The 18,754-nt window shown below is 37.0% G+C and overlaps 1 protein-coding gene across 1 annotated transcript in view; it reads right to left on the bottom strand.

The window, feature by feature from the left end:
* The window catches only part of PHIP (pleckstrin homology domain interacting protein), a 101,512-nt gene extending 83,164 nt beyond the window's left edge, over positions 1–18,348 (bottom strand). Inside the window, exons 1-6 of the mRNA XM_070932892.1 lie at positions 18,113–18,348; positions 17,934–17,992; positions 17,812–17,841; positions 17,547–17,606; positions 4,287–4,437; positions 4,101–4,199 (exon numbers count right to left, since the gene is read on the bottom strand). Of these exons, the coding sequence (XP_070788993.1) occupies positions 4,101–4,199; positions 4,287–4,437; positions 17,547–17,606; positions 17,812–17,841; positions 17,934–17,992; positions 18,113–18,173 (460 nt within the window). The 5' untranslated portion in view covers positions 18,174–18,348. The remainder of the gene's footprint in view (positions 1–4,100; positions 4,200–4,286; positions 4,438–17,546; positions 17,607–17,811; positions 17,842–17,933; positions 17,993–18,112) is intronic.
* Positions 18,349–18,754: the final 406 nt, after the last annotated feature.

Below are 18,754 nucleotides of genomic sequence, written 5' to 3'. Positions count from 1 at the left end.
GTTCTCCTCCTATCTCTCCGACCGGTCGCAATCCGTGTTGACAGGGGGGCAGCGGTCGACCCCGAGGCGCCTTGTTTGTGGGGTGCCACAAGGGTCGGTCCTCTCGCCCCTCCTGTTCAACATTTATGTGAAGCCGCTGGGTGAGATCATCCGTGGTTTTGGGGTGGAGTTCCATCAGTATGCTGATGATACTCAGCTGTACATTTCCACCCCAGACCATCCCAATGATGCCCTGGAAGTGATGTCCCAGTGCCTGGAGGCTGTGCGGGTCTGGATGGGGAGAAACAGGCTTTGACTCAACCCTTCCAAGACCGAGTGGTTGTGGCTGCCGGCGTCTTGGTATAGCCAGCTGACGCCATCGCTGGTTATTGGGGGCGAATCATTGGCCCCCACGGAGAGGGCCCGCAACTTGGGTGTCCTCCTGGATGCACGGCTGTCTTTAGAAGGGCATATGACGGCCGTGGCCAGGGGGGCTTTTTGTCAGGTTCGCCTGATACGCCAGTTGCACCCCTTTCTGGACCGGGACTCCCTACGCATGGTCACTCAAGCACTCGTCACCTTTCGTCTGGACTATTGTAATGCTCTCTACATGGGGCTCCCCTTGGGGTACACCCGGAGGCTCCAACTGGTGCAGAATGCGGCCGCGCGAGGGATTATGGGAGCGACGGGGCGCTCCCATGTGACTCCTCTCCTGCGCGAGCTGCATTGGCTTCCAGTGGACTTCCAGGTGCGCTTCAAGGTGTTGGTGATCACCTTTAAAGCGCTCCATGGCTTAGGGCCGGGGTACTTACGGGACCGCCTTCTGCCACCAATAGCCTCCCACCGGCCGGTTCGCTCCCACAGAGAGGGCCTCCTCAGGGTGCCGTCGGCCAGACAATGCCGGCTGGCGACCCCCAGGAGGAGAGCCTTCTCTGTGGTGGCACCTACCCTATGGAACAACCTACCCCCAGAGATACGAGTGATCTCCGACCTCCGGACTTTTCGTCGGGCCCTAAAAACTTACTTTTTTCAGTTAGCCGGTCTGTCTTGATTTTAGGGTTAGTTTTAAAATTTTGATATTGATTTTAAATTGACAAGTTTTAAATTACGGACCAAATTTATAAATTATTTTAACTCTATTTGTAATGTTATGTATAGATGTTTTTATTTTGGCTGTTCACCGCCCTGAGTCCGAAAGGAGAAGGGCGGTATAGAAATTTGAATAATAAATAAATAAATAATAAGGAGAAATGTCCTGACAATTAAGAACAATTAATGACTTGCCTCCAGATGCTGTGGATACTCCAATACTGGAGTTTTTTAAGAAGGGATTGGACAACCATTTGTCTGAAATGTTAGGGTTTCCTGCATGAGCAGGGGTTTGAACCAGAAGACCTTCAAGGTTCCTCCAACGTTATTCTGTTAATTTCTAAAAAAAAACTTAAACATTTTTCTAAAAAAATCTTAAAACATTTTTGTTCAGCCTCAAAATTGATTAAAATAGAATAGCTCCAGTGGCACATTTATACGTTATTAAGAAATTTATGTCAAATATCTCAGCTAGTAATTTTAATTTTTAAGAGCAGACAAATTTTAATTAATTCTCTATAACTCAAATTGTACAGCAAATTCTAATGTGATTAATATGCCTATTCAATGTTATTAAAACCACAAATAAATGCAGCAGCAACAATAGCAACAAAACTGTTTTCTTACTCAAGAGACTATTCAGATATAATTTAAAGTGTAATTCAAAAGGCACAAACTATTAAGATACAATGCTTTTCCCCAACTTTTTCTGCCATGTGCAAGGATAAAAAAAATCAAAATATTCTACTTATAATTTTTTACAAAATGAAGTTCTGAATCTCTGAGCTTAATGAATTATGATTAGTTAAACATAGTTTAACTTCAGTTCAGCCAAGGCAGGAATATCAATCAATGGAAATCATCTCTGTATTAAGTAATTCTTGCAATTCTGACATAAACATGAATTCTGGTTGTTTTTTAAACCAGGAGTGAACGATCTAATCTAATGTATCAAGGAAGGTTTCTCTACGTGTAAGAAAGCATTCTAAAGGCATGATGCTCTTTTTACCTCCCCAGTTAAAATGTGGAAGGAAATTATTGCCTTGTCATATCTTTCCTAATCTTTTATGGAACAGAAAAATCTTGGGACCATGAATGCCAGATCTGTAAAGCTACATGAAAGCATGCTCTTATATCATTAGGATATTTTAAATTCAGTTTACATAGTTGCTCATTCACCAATCAGTAGAAACAATCAGCTGATTAGCCCCTTGATTTGCATCTAGAAGCACAATGAAAGCCAATGTATCTCATAGAGCAGATGGAGAGCCCAAGCACACTGAGGTTTACCCACAACCGCCCATGCCACTGCAGCTTTTGCATGTTCTTCAAGGTCAGCCCCATGTGCAACACTTTTCAGGAATCTACTTGGGAGGTGATCAAGGCATAAGTAATCATGACAATGCCTTCTGGTCCAGAAAAAAGTCCTCCTGGCCATGGTTGCCACCTACTACTCAAAGAGGAGCTATGAATCCAGGAGGACCTCCATGTTGTGCACTGGTTCTGTTTGGAATAGTGCAACTTCACCCAGAACTAAGGATGGAATATACTCAGATCTAGTGAGCCCTGAAATCTAAAACTCCTCAATTTTGCTAACCAATCTCAGAGACCTAACTGAAAGGTTCCAGGTACAGATAATCCTTATTTACCAATAGTAATTCGGACCAGGAACTAAGTTAAGCTACACAGTTGTAAAGAGTGACATCGTACCAACCTCCGACAGTTCCAGCAGTCCCAGTAGTTACTGTTAGATGAATCATGTGCAATCTCAGCATCCCAAAGTCACATGATTGCCATTTGCAATCTATTGCCGACTTTTTCATTGACTTTGCTTGTTGGAAGCTGACAGTGAAGGGCGTAAATGGCAATCATGTGATTATAGGATGCTGCAATATTGTAATTGTGAGCAAGATACCAATAGTCCAAATACGCAATCAGAAGACATGTGATAATGCTGCAATGGCTGCGACTACAAGAACAATTATAGGTGCCCCTTGTTCAACAACATCATAACTTCAAATTATTGCTGAATGAGTAGTAGTGAAATATAACCCAATTCTTATAAAGTTTGGGGAACTTCAGAATCAAGGCCTGATCCTTCTAAAACAAGAGGGGGAAAATTGGTATACACTTCATTTCAACAATCCTTCACAATCCTTTAGCAATAGTATGACCAAATAATAATAATAATAATGATGATGATGATGATGATGATGATGATGATGATGATGATGATGTTATAAAAGTGGCTGCTGATACCAAAATGTTGTTTGGAGGAGAGAGGTCAAAATTCTGATCAGCACTTGACTACTGCTTTCAAAAATAATATTCAAACAATGATCTCTTAGGTTTGATCTAGTGTTAATTTTTTAGATACATAAATAAGCTTTAGTCTTAGAGTGACTAAGATTTAATCTTTCTTACAAATTGGGAAATTGTTTTGAAACAAGTATTGTAAAGTTTAAAAAACAACAATTTTGTAACAGTTCAACCAGAACTCAAAAAATTTACATAGTTGGGCCCAAAAAGTAACATTTAAAATAAACCAAAAAATATTAAAATGTATCATAGTATGGTTAAGGAAGCAACTCTAGGTCTAACATATCAAAATTCAACAGGGAATGGAGCTAAACGGTAGTCTTTAGAACAAATTCCCTAACTATGTTGTTCCTAGATATCTATGTGCAACTGATCTACCCTCTTGTTGATGTGTATAAAATATGGTTTCTGACATGTAAAGAGACACTTTCAAATATTTAGAGAGGCCACATTCAGGATTTCAACTCATGTGGGGGTGGGGGGGATGAGAGTTATTCTATGCTATTAAGTTATTTTCAGATAGGCTTCCAAATACATACAGAAATATCCAGTCAGTTCTGGTTGGTTAAAACTGTTTCTTAAAACCTAAAATCAGATTTAACATGCACAATTTTTTAAGAAACCTACATAGAAGAAGGTACATGCCAAAAACTATCATCACAGATACGGTATTACATTACCAATATTCTACAATTATGTAATAATATTCTTACCTATACTGGGAGGACTGCCATAATTTATTGGTGACTCTGGAGGTCTCCCACAATGCAATGCAGCAAGAGCAGATCCCTTCCACACAACATGTTTGCAACCTATTTAAATGTAAAAAAACAAATATAAGCATAAAAACATACAGTAAAAAAGATGATCAAGCCATTTTTCCTTTTGCATACTCATACTTTTATTTGTGCGGAGCAAAGACTGTCTTCCAGCTCCTAATAGTGTTTGAACTCCTGGGACACTTTGAGGAATTTCTTGCTCTAGAAGAGGTCCAAGTCGATGGCATATTTGCAGGAGATGATCAGGTGCCAAGTGTCTATAGTATTTTACCTGTAATAAACAAAAAATTATTTGTACAATGTTTTACTCCCGCTTTTTAAAGAGAAAAAAGTATTTTGAAAATCAGTATGTGCATTTGGTAGTTAAGACATTGTTTTTATACCCTGCAGAAAGAACAATTCAAAACATCTATCTTTAAACAAACTATAAACTACTAAATTTAAATCACTCTCCCTCAGTAATTTAATCAACCCACCTCACAGGGTTGTTGTTGGGAAAATAGGAGGAAGGTGGTGTGCTGAATATGTTCACTGCCTTGAGTTATTTGTAAAAATAATAAAGTCAGTATACACATTAAATAATTTGCTAAAAACCATTTTTTTAACAGTTCATAAATCATAACATCATTTTCATTTTAATCATTACAAAAGTAATAACAAATATAGGATAACATTAACTGACAATATTTGTATCATTAAAAGAATGTTCATAATCTTTATAAAATGATGCACATACATTAGCAGTCCCATTTCTTTATTACATAACAACAATTGGAGTTAAGGCAGAGTGAGTTACTAATAATCTAATAAATTCATGGAAGTTTATGAATTTTAACTACGAAATTCCTGGTTTCTACTACACATTCCAAGTAATTATAGTATATTAATGACGTTCCTACATAATAAAAGGATGCTTGCTTTTCTCTAATATTTCAGAAATTGTTTTCTTGAAAATAAAACTCCATTTTCAAGATTCAGTTTAAATCCTTTTGACAATGTTCACAAAAAATATTTAAGTGTAAGCTATAAAGGTGAATAAACTCATATAAGACATTTCACATGATATAGTACCGTAACATATTCTAATAGTTACTGTAATAAGTGAAATTTCTCTTATTATTTCAATCAGACCCAATTTGAATAAGCAGAATTCTACTTGAACTAAATTGAAGATTACTTCCTTTGACACAGGAGCCCATTTGAGATTAGATTTTTGCCCTCTGTAATCTAGAATGGGAAAACAACACTGATTTGTTTTTTTAAAAAAACCTTTTCTCTGAAGAAGTAAAGTATTGATAAAATTGTGGGGGATTTTTAGCAGAAGTTACATTTGCTGGCTAAACTACTTCTTCTCTACAGATTAACCATATTAAATTTCCAATAAGGCAGATTTTTTAAGGAAGTCTTTATGGCTGAACAAGGTCTATGAATCCTGCCTGGTTCTCGGTGCATAACACTTGTAAAAGATTTATATATTATAAACGTGCCATATGAACAAAAACTTAACTAATTACAAAGGAACCAGAATTTAGACTCACTTTTATTTAAGTTCGAAAATTATTCAAACAGAAAATTAGCTATTAACATATTATACTTTTTAGATAGAATTAGACAATATTTGTTGGCATATCTATCTCTTGTGTAGAGATATATCTTCCTTAATTTCAGTTAAGAAAGGGAGGTAGATGATTACACTAAGGGGATTACTAACTTGGGGTAGTAAAAATATATATAAAAGACTCTGCAGCAATGAAAATGGCAGAAAGGAATTCGTTTCAATGGATCTATTTGAGTTGTACAATTTCCTACATAAGTGAAAGTGTAACTACTTTAGAATTTACATCCATTTACATCCATTCACAGTCTAGAATTTTGTGAACTGTAAAGGTAGATATTATCCATTCATTCAAGGCATTACAGCAAGTCAAGGAGTCAAAGTAAAAAAGAAATGTGCACTGTGATGTCACAAAACATGTACCACCCCCTTATGTACATGTTATGCTGCAATGTAATGACAAAAAGGGTGGAATTTGTATCATTAATACTGGAATGACTTTCTTTCTTGTGGGTGTTAATGCTTTCATGAGTGGTTTAAATCCAATGCCACCTTTTTATTTTACAACTAGTTCTCAGTACAAAACCCCAAGTGCAAAAAGTTCCTCTAAATGCAAGCTTCAGAAATCAAGAAAAGATTTTAGATGTATTCAGAAAATTTAGCTCTGAATTTGGGTTCTGTAGAAAGTATTTTTTTCTCTCATTCCCTTTGGCATCATACCAGTTATATACATAGAGCAATATCTGGTGTGATATTCTTTTAACAAATGGCTTTCCTGAGTGAACAATTATGTAAAAAAAAAACAAATATTTAAAAATGTGTGCACATCTGCATGTCTCTTCTCCCAACATTTTAGTTCTAAGGTTAATGTATTTTGAATCCAAGAAAATGCAACACTTCTCTCCAGATAAAAAAATGTCCATTATTATTTTAATTGTCACATGGAAATGTAATTATCCAAGTGCATCAGATATCTAGTGAAGTCAGTTTACATTATAATCAGAAACTCTCTACTCCAGAAGTGTTATGCCTTTTCTTTAAGGGCTTTTTCCTCCCAAGGGTTTGGCTGTGTTAAACTCTCTCACACTGCAGAACTGAAGCAAAAGGGAATACTTAACAGATTATTATTATTTTATTTCTTTTGTAATCCAAGTTTCCTTACATTTATCATTGAATTGTATGCCCAAATGACTCGATTTGATCAAACCAAATGAATACTAAGAGGAAAATAAGCTTAAGTAAAGCTCATTCAAGATAGCAACTTCTTTAAAATATGTTGGCTATGTTTTTGCAACATGTTGGCTATGTTTCTATTGAAGTCTGTGCAAACTGCCACAAACTCATGTGCATATAAATCACAAGACATTCAGCATGTAAAATAGCTTCTTTTGAGAATGCTGTACAATGAATTAAATGTAAATAATTTGTACATTTAAAAAAAAAATACAATAAATCTTTATCATGACCCATGACAATTGGGATTAGCACCATCAGATGAAGAAGAGATGGTAAAAAGACCCAGCGGGTCTGGCAGCTGAAAATTTAAATTGCTGTACACAGAGGCTAACTTTGTTTATCTCAATCCAATAAAATCAAGTAAGAATTTATTACAACTTTTTTTTACGTTTTAAAAATTTAGGGACAGATGTCCAAAACATAAACTAGAGATGAACAGAATTTCATAGTGCCAAAAATACAGCATGGAGAAAGAATTATTCCAACTCTTGGAGTAAAAAGCACAAAAAACTGGAAAACCAACAGATTCAACTACAAACAAAATGGAAATCAAGATTTGTCTGCTATGAAAACACAGGGAAAGGGAATTATTTTCTTTGGTATTTTCTACATTTTTTCCACAAAAAAGCAAGTTTAGGAAAATAGTACTTTCTATTAAGTTATACATAAATATAGAAAATGTTTATATAGTACATAACCAAAATGATATAACAGGAAGATTTTCATATAAGAATTTTAACAGTATGACATCACAAAAATTCCCATACATGTTGTCAAACATTTTGGTAAAATCTCTGAATGCAAGGGCAATCGTACTAACTATTCACAAGGGGAGGAAGAACCCAATCTTTTAAGTTTGTTCATAAGCTTCTGTTCCCAAATGCAACCAAGCCTCAAAGCACAAGAGTATGGAAGATGTTTGAAGATGCATTTGTATCTTTAAAACTGCATATACTTTCTGTTCCACATTGTTTTGTTTTTCCTGAATTCCCCTCCTTGCAGTATTTTTTCCTACTGACTCAAAGTTTAAAGCAATCTACCTCTTTACTTTAAAATATTGCCTTTTTTTTTTTTATTTGATTTATATGCCGCCCTTCTCCGGAGACTCAGGGCGGCTTACAGTGCATTAAGCAATAGCCTTCATCTTTTGTATATTTTTATACAAAGTCAGCTTATTGCCCCCACAAACTGGGTCCTCCTTTTCCATGTCTGAAAGACACTTGTGCAACCAATACTGAATATGCCAACTGACCTTTATAAGAGAAATTTGGTCTAACACCAACGTTCAAAAACATTGGAATCCACCATGATGCTTAAAATTGCAACTCATTTCAGAAACCTTAAGCAAAACCAGGAGTGATCCCAACAAAGTAGCAAATTCACTTATTCCAAAGACAAAAGTAAAGACAAGAAACCTGATAGGACTGTAAGTAGGAGCATGATGTAGACAGCAGTAGCTGATGCACTGATGAAAAAAATGCTGGATAGAAATACTTGGGCCCAACAAACACTACTAGCACACTGATAACTTTGCATGGAATGCATTACTCTGAAAAGGCTCCACTTCCCACAAGCCAAAATACTGACTGACTTTCCAACCAGAGCCAAGTTTTGTATCTCTCTACTGAATTTCCTGGCATTATTCCAACACTGAAAGACCTCTGATATAGGACACAGCTTCCTGGTTGATGCTGCTAACTAAAATCAGTTATAGAGTGAAAAAATAATAGTCAACCATAGACTTTAAAGAATCGTTGGTGCACATCTGTACATCTAAGTAGTTATAACCACAACATCCATTTATCCAGCCTTTGTCCAGTGCTTGAAGAAAGAAAAAAAGAGCACTCTGATTACCAGACTCAAAACAGCAACAACTGTAGGATGGCAAAGATGGTGAGCCGCCTCTCTGAGGGCAGAACCATCTGAAGCAATGGTAGTTTTTGTACTAAATCTCGATGGAAAAGTAACAACAGATACAGGTATTCTCAACTCATCTCAGGTCTCTTTAACACATATCAATCAGAGTTTTAAAAAAAATTCACTTGTTCGCTTTTTTAAGTCAGACTGCCAAGTGGGAAGAGATAGGAATAGCCCTTATTGATGTGGTATTTAAAAGTATAGAAGGAAATACTACAAATCTTCCAAAATGCTGCCACGATGAGGAGGGTTAAAAAGCACACATACAGATGCACACTCCACTGACTCTTTACTGAAAGGTAGTTTTTGCTCTGCCATACATGAAAATCCAATCTTTGCCATTATGGCTTTAAACCCAAAACAAGCTTTCAATTATTTCTTTTGCTAGTTTAGATGTCAATAATACTGCAGGATTCTAACCATCTGTAACACCATTACATTTTTCAAGAACATGAAGCATCCAATTTTCTTCTTATAATGTAAACTACAAAACAAACCGCTTTCAAAACTTTTAAAATATAGCAATTTACTTGTTTTCTCCCTTTTCCTTATCTTTTCTCTCTTCTACCATGTCATTTGGAGTAAATATTTTCTTTAGAACAGGAATACCATAAATTAGACGAATTTAAATAAATCACTTAGGCATTTCTGCAACCTCTTTTTAAACTTCAAAAGAGTGATTAAAAGAAAATCTGTGTTAACCTAATACACTCCCAACATAAAAGCAGCTGGAATTATTAAACTCAATGAGACTTATTATAGAGCAAGCACATATAAATTTGTTTCTGTATAGACAAAAATAATTGTCATGAGGAGTCAGTTAATTTTCTAAATGGGATTTATATCCATAAATTCAATAAATATTAATTTTATTTCAGATAAATATTGGTGCTATATATGTATACACACACACAAAAAAAGTGATAAGCTGGTAGAAAAGCCATACTCACCATATTAGAATTAACTTTGAAGAGAAATGGATGGGGGGGGGAGTAAAATTGGGACTTTGCTATATAGTACCGGAATAAGATAATTCATTTAATCTATACTATCTGATTATTAATAAATTATTATCAGTTTAATAAGGCTGAATTCCAGTACAGGAACTGCTTGATTTACAACAGTTCATTTAGTAACCAAAGTTACAACAGCATTGAAAAAAGTTATTTATGACCATTTTTACACTTAAACCATTGCAGCATCTCCATGGTCACATGATCAAATTTCAGATGACAATTGGCAATTGACTCATATTTATATGACAGTTGCAGGCTCCCTGGGTCATGTGATTATCTTTTGTGATCTTTTGACAAGCAGATAATATGGAAGCCATGTTCAGTTAACCACCTCATTACTAATTTAACAACAGCAATGATTCACTTAATGACTGTGGCAAGAAAGGCCATAAAATGGGTAAAATTCACTTAGCAACTGTCTAACTTAGCAATAGAAATTTTGGGCTCAACTGCGGTTGTAAATCAAGCTGCACTACCTGTATTGTAATAAGAAACACATCTATGCGTTTCTTCAGGTCAAGATACGGAAAACTATTTTCAATATTCAAAATATGTAATTTAAGAATCATCTGTTAACCACTGGCATTTTCTATTGAGCCATACTCTTCTTAGAATATACTATAAGTTTTCATTAGACAAATATTTTTGTTTTCTATACTAATTCTTTCTTCCCAAACATAACCATGTAGCAAGAGAGGCCAGAAGAAAAAAGTCAGTGTCAGGCCAGCAGAAATCTATGAGTTAACTCTACATACTTTTTTCACACTGTCACATCTATCCCCATTGGCTAGCAAAGAAGCTAAAGTTTCCCTGGCTCTAGTCTCCATTCCTGGTGTATATACACTCACACACAAACCCAGACACATATACATTTGTTATTTATGTACATTAACTCTATTATGTATTTTATACTCATTTAATTCCTCTTCACTCAATGCGGCTCAGGCATGCCAAAAAGGCTGGACACAGCTGTTCCAAAGTGTTTTTTTTAATGGGGGGGGGCTTTTAAAATAATGCAATTATCCATGACCATAGCATGCTATGACTGTACTAACAGAACTTCTGTTGTACATGGGAGAAGGGAGAAACACTTGCTGTTCTTTTCAGTCAGCCCTGCTCAACTCTCTTAGATGAAGCACAATTGTAACTTCTAGGCCTCAGGAATAGTGATTATGGAGCTTCATTACACCCCACTTCTCTCATTAACCTGCTGAATAATATTTTTCCAAAGTCCAGCTAATGACTGTTCTGTTAAACATTGAGGAAAAATGGGTTGAGCTCCTACCACTCACAAAAAAGTAAAATTAGAGGGTGTCCATCCATCTTAAATCAAATATTTCAATGTATAGAGTACATCTGAAATTTTAACACACATCTCCAAAAGAAAAAAAACACTACTTAAATAAACCACTATTGGTTGAATATACAAATTTACAAACCATAGTAGCTGGTTTCATACTGTCAAATAAATGTCAGTTAGTGTCTACAGTTGTCACTACCAAAATAGCAGGAACTACTGTGGCAATATAGGGTAAAATAGAATTTTAGAAACTGAAAAAGGAATTTCACACTTGCATTCAAGTGAGTTAATTATGTTAGACCCTCTTTGCAATGTTTATTCCAGACTTCTTTCTACCTGGGCTACATAGTTTATGAAATAAGCTGCCAACTGACCCACTCTCTATTTTTGACCAATTCCTTTCCCAACTTCCCCCAATCTCTCATAGTTAATATGATTTGTGAGTAACTGAATTAATTATCCCTTAAATTTTAGCTATTGGACATTCCATAGTAAAGCAAAATATTATGCCAGAGAAGGCTCACATCATTTTCCCAAGACGGTTTCTGACATATTGAGGGCACTTCCAAGCATATGAAAGGATTTTTTAAATCTTCTACTATGACAATAATACTTTTTTTAGTTTTTAGATTTTTTTTAATCTTCTACTAAGCTTCAGGGAAGTTTAATAATAAAATCAGAAAAGGGCCCTTTAAACAATCTAGCCACATCCTCCAGAGGAAGTGGAGGTATAAACTGCAGATTATGGATCCACATATAATCCAACTGGGATTATTTTTATGTTGAAACAATGTCTCATGTGATAGAAATTCAGTGAACTACACAGTTTTGTCCTTAGTTGTATTTTCAGCTATCCTCAATTTAGCTTTCCGTTCCTAATTTTTTTTTTCTTGCCCAGGTCCCATCTATTTAGCATTTCACCCAATTAGAGTATCTGACTGTTCTACTAGGACCAGATTTCCCCTACATATATCCAAGTTGTCAGATGCTATTGGATTTCCTTGCAAAGCAGGTTTTTGAATTTGTAAATAGCTAGCTGATCTGAAGAAATGCTATGGATATGCCATTTGTTCATATTTTGTTCACAATAAGGGGAAGACAATGAAACATTCTTGTATGAATCTGGTTCAGTATGTTCTTCCTATCACACAAACTCCAGAGTAAAGGATTTAGTTTTCCTTTCTGGCCAGCTCAACTACCTGTTCTCCATCTTAGTTCCCAAAATTTGGCAGCTAATATACAACATCTGAGATGCACTCTGAAAACTTTGTTCTTCCTCAGGAAGCATAATCAAGAGGTCCAAATTATAAATGATAAAGGATTTCATTTATCAATTGCTGTTATAATAAGCAAGAATAGTTGTAGACTGTTAATCATTTTCAAGGTTAAACTTTTCAAGAAAAATAAAATCATGGTACATGCATGGTATTAAATCCCATTTTACAAGAATTTGGCTCTAAATAATATGAACATGTGCAGGATTATACTGAATCTATATTTACCTTTTAACTTCTAAAAAAAGTTGCTAGCTATCCAATAAATTCTAAGCCAAGAATTGAAGCTAAATGTCTGTAAAGACAAATCTACTCACAGAACCAGAGAGAACAATTACTTCTTCCTTACATACACTCTCAAAATATGGTGAAAATGATCTCTTAAAACCTCAAATTTTAAGTGTACAGGGAGTTACATTTAAATTAATATTGTACTTCCACTGACAGACAAAAAGTATTCTTAGCAATATTTTACAGTAGCAGTATTTTATTCATTTAGAATAAGTAAATTACTCTCCATATCACACTTTCTTTTTATTACAATGTAACTTATATATCTGTAAAGAATTTAACAGCAGTGAACACTACATAAAAAGTAACAAATCTCCAATTCACAAACATACAGACCTAATCTGGTGTCTATGGACAACACTGCATCTTTGTACTTCCCCCTAGGTTCTAATAGAGTTCCTGAACCATTTCTTTTTTCTTGAAATTAAAATAACTAGGCAGTAATTGGAATACATCAAAGTGAAGCTCAAGTCTAAAGCTGTTTACTTCCAACCATGCTACCAGATCTCACATGGAGCCTGAAACTATTTTAGAATATAAAAAAGGTAGGTGAATATGAACAAGCCTTTTGCTTTGAAATGTACATAGAAAACAAAACACACTGGGAAATACTAGGAAATATTTTGAAAGGTTAAAAATGATGCAGGGGAGGAGACTATATCTATGCAGTATACAGTGAGCCTTTGGGAGAATGTTTGGGTTTTGTCTCTGTGGACCACTAGAGATAAAAGTCATGTTTGGTTTTAGTGGTAGTACATATTTTGCCTCACAGTGTTTCTCAGATTATCAACAATGTACTTTCTGTAAAATGGATTTCCCACTAAGCTTTATGTACTCTGATTTTTATCTTTCACACCTAAGCTCTCTTCATACTGAGATGCACAGACAAATTACTTGGACTTTGTTAGTACATGATCTTCAGTATAATTGTGTTTGGGAATTAGTTTTATTTTCTTTTAGCCTTTACTAATTTGTCACCACCATTATGGCAGTCATTTTGTTAAAATATGATTGGTTTTCTCAAAATTATAAATACGACCACGGAGAAGGAGGGGGGGGAAGACCTTTAAACATTTTAAATAATCAGCAAAATAGTTTTCCATTCTCAGGTTTTAAAATTTAGCCCCATGAAGTATGAAATTTTTAATGATTGTCCTATATTTGCTCCACAGAAATATCAAATAATTCAGAAGAACTATTTTGGAAATACTTAGCATCTGCAAAACAGTGTAACATACACTTTCAAAACTGTGTAAACTGGATTGATTCTGCCCACTAACTCTCTTGCTGTATTTTTTGTCTTAATAGTAACTTTGATAACAGTACCTAAAAGCTAATTTTACATTGCTTTCAGTTTCACCACTTTAAAGTACCCAGTCTTAAGAAAGAATACATATTTCCTGCCTACTGAAGAAAATCATCCATATTTAATGTAGATGTTGCATTAAAACCATGCAATTGTTTATCTAACACTTCAAGACAAGTACTTCAGTGCATGTGGAATTTTTCCAACGTTTCAAAAAAAAAACAAAAAGAAAAAAAGAATGGACTGTTTTGGATTGGTATATTATACAATCCCTTCTGAATTTCAGCCTCTTCAATGGTGACATATGAAGACCTGTAGAACTATGGAAAGTATGTATGTCACCTTGAGCTTCTGGAAAAAGCACACACACACTGCTGCTTTTTTTTTTAAAATAACATATCCTGGAGGGGGTGGTCAGTTTGAAAGTTTGAAAGACAGGGAGGAGAAAAATGGATGTCCAAATCCTCTAAAAAATTAGAATACTTTCAGCATTTGATTAATTTTAAGGGACAAAACTACTATATAAGATAAAATCACTATACCATGATCTACAAATTATAGTGGCTGAATTCCATAACGTATCAACCCAGATAACTCACATTATGCTCAGCATGTCATGTGAACCAGATCACTAGGCTAAAAAAATTAAGTAAAACAATTCAGATCTGAGACAAGGCAAACATCTATTAACAATTTATATTTCCATCTATTTCATTCTGCATTTTTCTATGATTTTTCATCTATAATAATAAAAAAAGTTGTCCTCGTATTCTAAAAACTCCACTGACTTAACTGGGAACTGATAACTGGTTCTTATCAATATTTTAAGTAGCATGCCAAGATTTATTTTTTTCTGCAACATGATTCCCTTGTAATATGATCAATAAAATACTTATACAGTTGAAAATAAATTAATAGATGTAACATAGCACTATCCTTTTAACTTTTCTAAAGTTTGCTAGTAAAGCTGAATATTGCTGCCCAAGAACACATTAATTCATTTGTGACAATTCAAACATCAGTTAATATGTTAGCTAAACTGAAATAATTTTGTTTGGAAAGCAATATATGCTTTCATTTGATTTTTATAGTCAGAACTATGCTATTTATATAAGAAAGATCATAATACTGCTGTTCAACTGAAATAAACTTTTAACATGAACTACACAATTTAGCACTGATAAATCAATGATAAATGATAACATTTATATAAGAATAGAGATTAATGTCTCAAGAATACATAAAAATATTAAATGATTAAAACCACCTTTAGTAGCATTTATTTATAAGATGCATTTTTAAAAAATCAAAAGATAAATCTTGCATGTACATCAACCTAAATATATTACTTTAGCTACAGATTTTGTTCTAACAATTCTTAATAAACTAAGTTTTAAATAAGCATTAAAATATGCTCTGCAATCAGCTTGGCTAAGCCAACTAGACTGAGTTGATACAATTCCTAAATAAAATAAAAATGTATTGTTTACTTAATAAGCACCCTTATGATCACTGATTTCTGAAATTGAAGCAGGTAGCCAGAAACAAAATGTTGCTTTAAAAATGTAAGCAGCTGTACATAAATTTTACCGTGCATTTATCTTCTCGCATTCCTTATTAGTTATGTACTCTATTCAAGTAGTATTATCACTAGGCAATATATTTCAAAAGCTACTTCTTCTAAATGTGTGAAATTGTACAACCCTTAAAATTAAAACAATATATGAAAAGTCATGTAGTTTAACTTCATACTTAAGTTTAGATATAATATAAAATAAACCCAATCCCTTAATCTTTACCTATTTTTAGCAAGCAGTTCATGTTCTACAAATATTTTCTACCAACAATGGCCAAACTTTAGCTCATAAGAAACTACTTTGTCACAAACAATAAATTAAAAGCTTTTGTGAGAAGGATGCCCATTTGGAAAGGAGACACTTTAAACAATCTGCATAATTTTCTGCTTTGCCATATATCCTACAATCAGCCTTTACTACCACAAAATTCATGTGAATTTTTATAGTCCAAAATTATTAAATTATCTAAATGTCTTGGCTTCAGAAACATTGTATCTGTCTTCAAAGGTGCCACATCATTGTATCTCTATGTGAGCTTATACTCTGGGGCAACTTTCTTCTACTTGTCAGACAAGGGCATTATAATGAATCAGAGGGGGGATGGAGGAAGAAGACTGAATCTAGTAAGGCTAGTGGCTTTTAATAGTTTGTTCCATGAGAGAAACTTGTCTTTCACAATTCGCTGTCCAACATATACCGGTACCAAAAAAAAAAACTAAAGGTGGCATTGGTATACCAATATGAAAAAGAATCAAGCAAAGTTTGTCTCTTTCTTGATTCTTGAAAGAAGTCTAGATCCAATCCATAGCATGTCTATATATGATGAAATAAAATTTATTTGGCTAAAAATGTGACATGTGACAAATTATAATTCAAGGGGGAAAGTCCTAAGAAATCCATAATCAGATTTCCCTGCCTGCTCTACAAGTGAGTAAGATATTTTGTTTTTACCCCTTTTGCTTTTTCCCTTCATTTAAAATCAATCAAACTCCTGACATTTCTGCTGCACAGGGGGTAAAGAGAAATACATTCAGTATGCCAGTAAAAACTTCCTTGAACTACCCCAAAAAAACCCCTCAAAACTATCCCAAACAATAGCCTATAACACATATCCATAAGTTTTCTAGCTTAGTTCCACAGATGTTCCTTCCTGAATGTGAAACAAAAAAATGTCTCTAGTTAAAACCACAATAGAACCACAAACCGATCAATTGTACATACTGCAAGCTAAGTGTGCCTTAAAACAACACAACGGTTCACATGTTTGTTTTTGTCATACCGATATCAGTTTAAGAACAACATTCTGCCCCCCCACCAAATTCAGACAGAAAGAGTTAGCTGTGCGATCTTAACTTAACACTATCTGCCAGGGTTAGACCAGCAGTTTTTCTCCCAGCCTGTTTTGCTTTGTTTTCCAGCAAAATAAGAAATGGAAAACAGAATGATTTCGTCTATAAAGACTGCTTATAATTCCTCAATAATTGCACAGCCCTATTGTGTTATGTGAAATAGGACTGCATACAAGAGAGCGCTCCTACAGGCCTAGTTGGCTCACACAAGCTCTCTCCTTCGCTCCTCCCCTCCCGCCTCCTGCTCTCCCTGCACAACATCCATGACGTACCTTTATTTCTAGCATAGTGACTCTACGGCTCTCGCATTAGTAGGATTATTATTATTTACCCTAACTGCAGGACCCCAGACAGATGACTCCTGAGTCAACACCTGCTCGACTTAACAAAACAAACTCTCCTGTTCTCGGGCAGAAAGCAGGAGTTTAAAAATCGCCCTTATTTTTTTTTTTTTAAAGTTGCTAAAAAAAAATTGCGGGAAATTCAATTTTTAAAGGGCTGCTTGCAAACTTTCCCTAGTACATCACACCGCACCACGCCGCCTGGCCGCTTCTCTTACTAGGCTCTCATAGCTCCTGGGATGCTCCTTTCCAGTCCAGTCCGTACGCTTGGGCAGCAGCTGGGGAGGCAAAAAGACATCGCCGGTCACTAAAAGAGACCCCCCCTTCCTTTCCCCGCCCCCCCCCCGCCCAGAAAACAGCCCCCGGAGAAGCCGCCCGCCCCCCGGCGAGGGGGGGAGGAGGCGAGGCCGCCGCAGCCGCTGGCACTCCGGCAAAGCGGGCGGGCAAGGGAAGAAACGCGAGGGAAGGCGCCGCACCACTTACCTCCTTCTCGGCGACTTCTCGGATCAGGACCTGGAGGAGCAACAAAAAGGGGGAAAGAGGGTCAGGGGCAGCGCGAGGGAAGTAGCCATATTCCCAGGCCCGGCCCCGGCGGCGATCCTTACCTGCGCGGCTTGCTGGCAGGGTCCGTCCTCGAGAAAGCGAGCGATGAGGAAATAGAGCTCTGCAGAGGGGAGGGGGAGAAAGGGGGGGGGGAACACACACACACACACCGTGAAAGCACGGGCGAGGCGAGGGGCGAGGCGGCCTGTAAGGCGGCAGTCCCGGCCCGGCACCCACTTACCCGCTCGCAGCTCCGCCGAGTGCCTGCCGCTGCCGCTGCTAGAGCCACCGTCCCCGGACATGGCGAGCGGAGGAGCTCGGCTCGCTCAGGCCGAGCTCCTCGGCAATGGGGCCCTGCAGCTGAAAAGCACGCTCCCCCAGTGGCTGTCACGGTTTCTTCAGCAGCAACGAGAGTCGGAGCTCCACCATTCGAGCCCCGGGCAGGAGGAGGAGGAAACAACAACTCGCAGCAAAACCCGCCGCCGCCGCCGCTGCTGCTGCCGCCGCTGCTCCTGACCGTTTGCCTCAGCGCTAGCGAGCGCGATCCTTCCGCCGCGACAAAGAGTCCCGCCCCCCTCCCTCAGGGCGCGCACACCCCCTTGGCCGCGCACCCTTGGCCCGTGTCGCCTTCGACCACCCCAACAACCCTCCAAGGGCTCGGATGCCGGTCCTCGGTGTGCCGGGGCAGGCGGAAAGGACTCGCGTGCCGGCTCAACAGCGGAGGGAAGAAGAAGATGTCGGAGCACCAGAGGCGGGGTGGAGGGTGGGCGGGTAAAGCTCGCTCGGCAGAAAGGCGCTTTCTCTGTGAAGAGCTGGGAGGCCTCGGCGGAGGGATACCTCGCGCGAGAGGGGGAGGGGAAGAGGCCCGTTGGCGGCGGTGGCG

Source organism: Pituophis catenifer, unplaced genomic scaffold (assembly GCF_029215685.1).
Source record: "Pituophis catenifer annectens isolate HBS135680 unplaced genomic scaffold, rPitCat1.0.hap2 SCAF_1, whole genome shotgun sequence".
Lineage (NCBI taxonomy): Eukaryota > Metazoa > Chordata > Lepidosauria > Squamata > Colubridae > Pituophis > Pituophis catenifer.
This window is presented reverse-complemented; position numbering and strand designations above follow the sequence as displayed.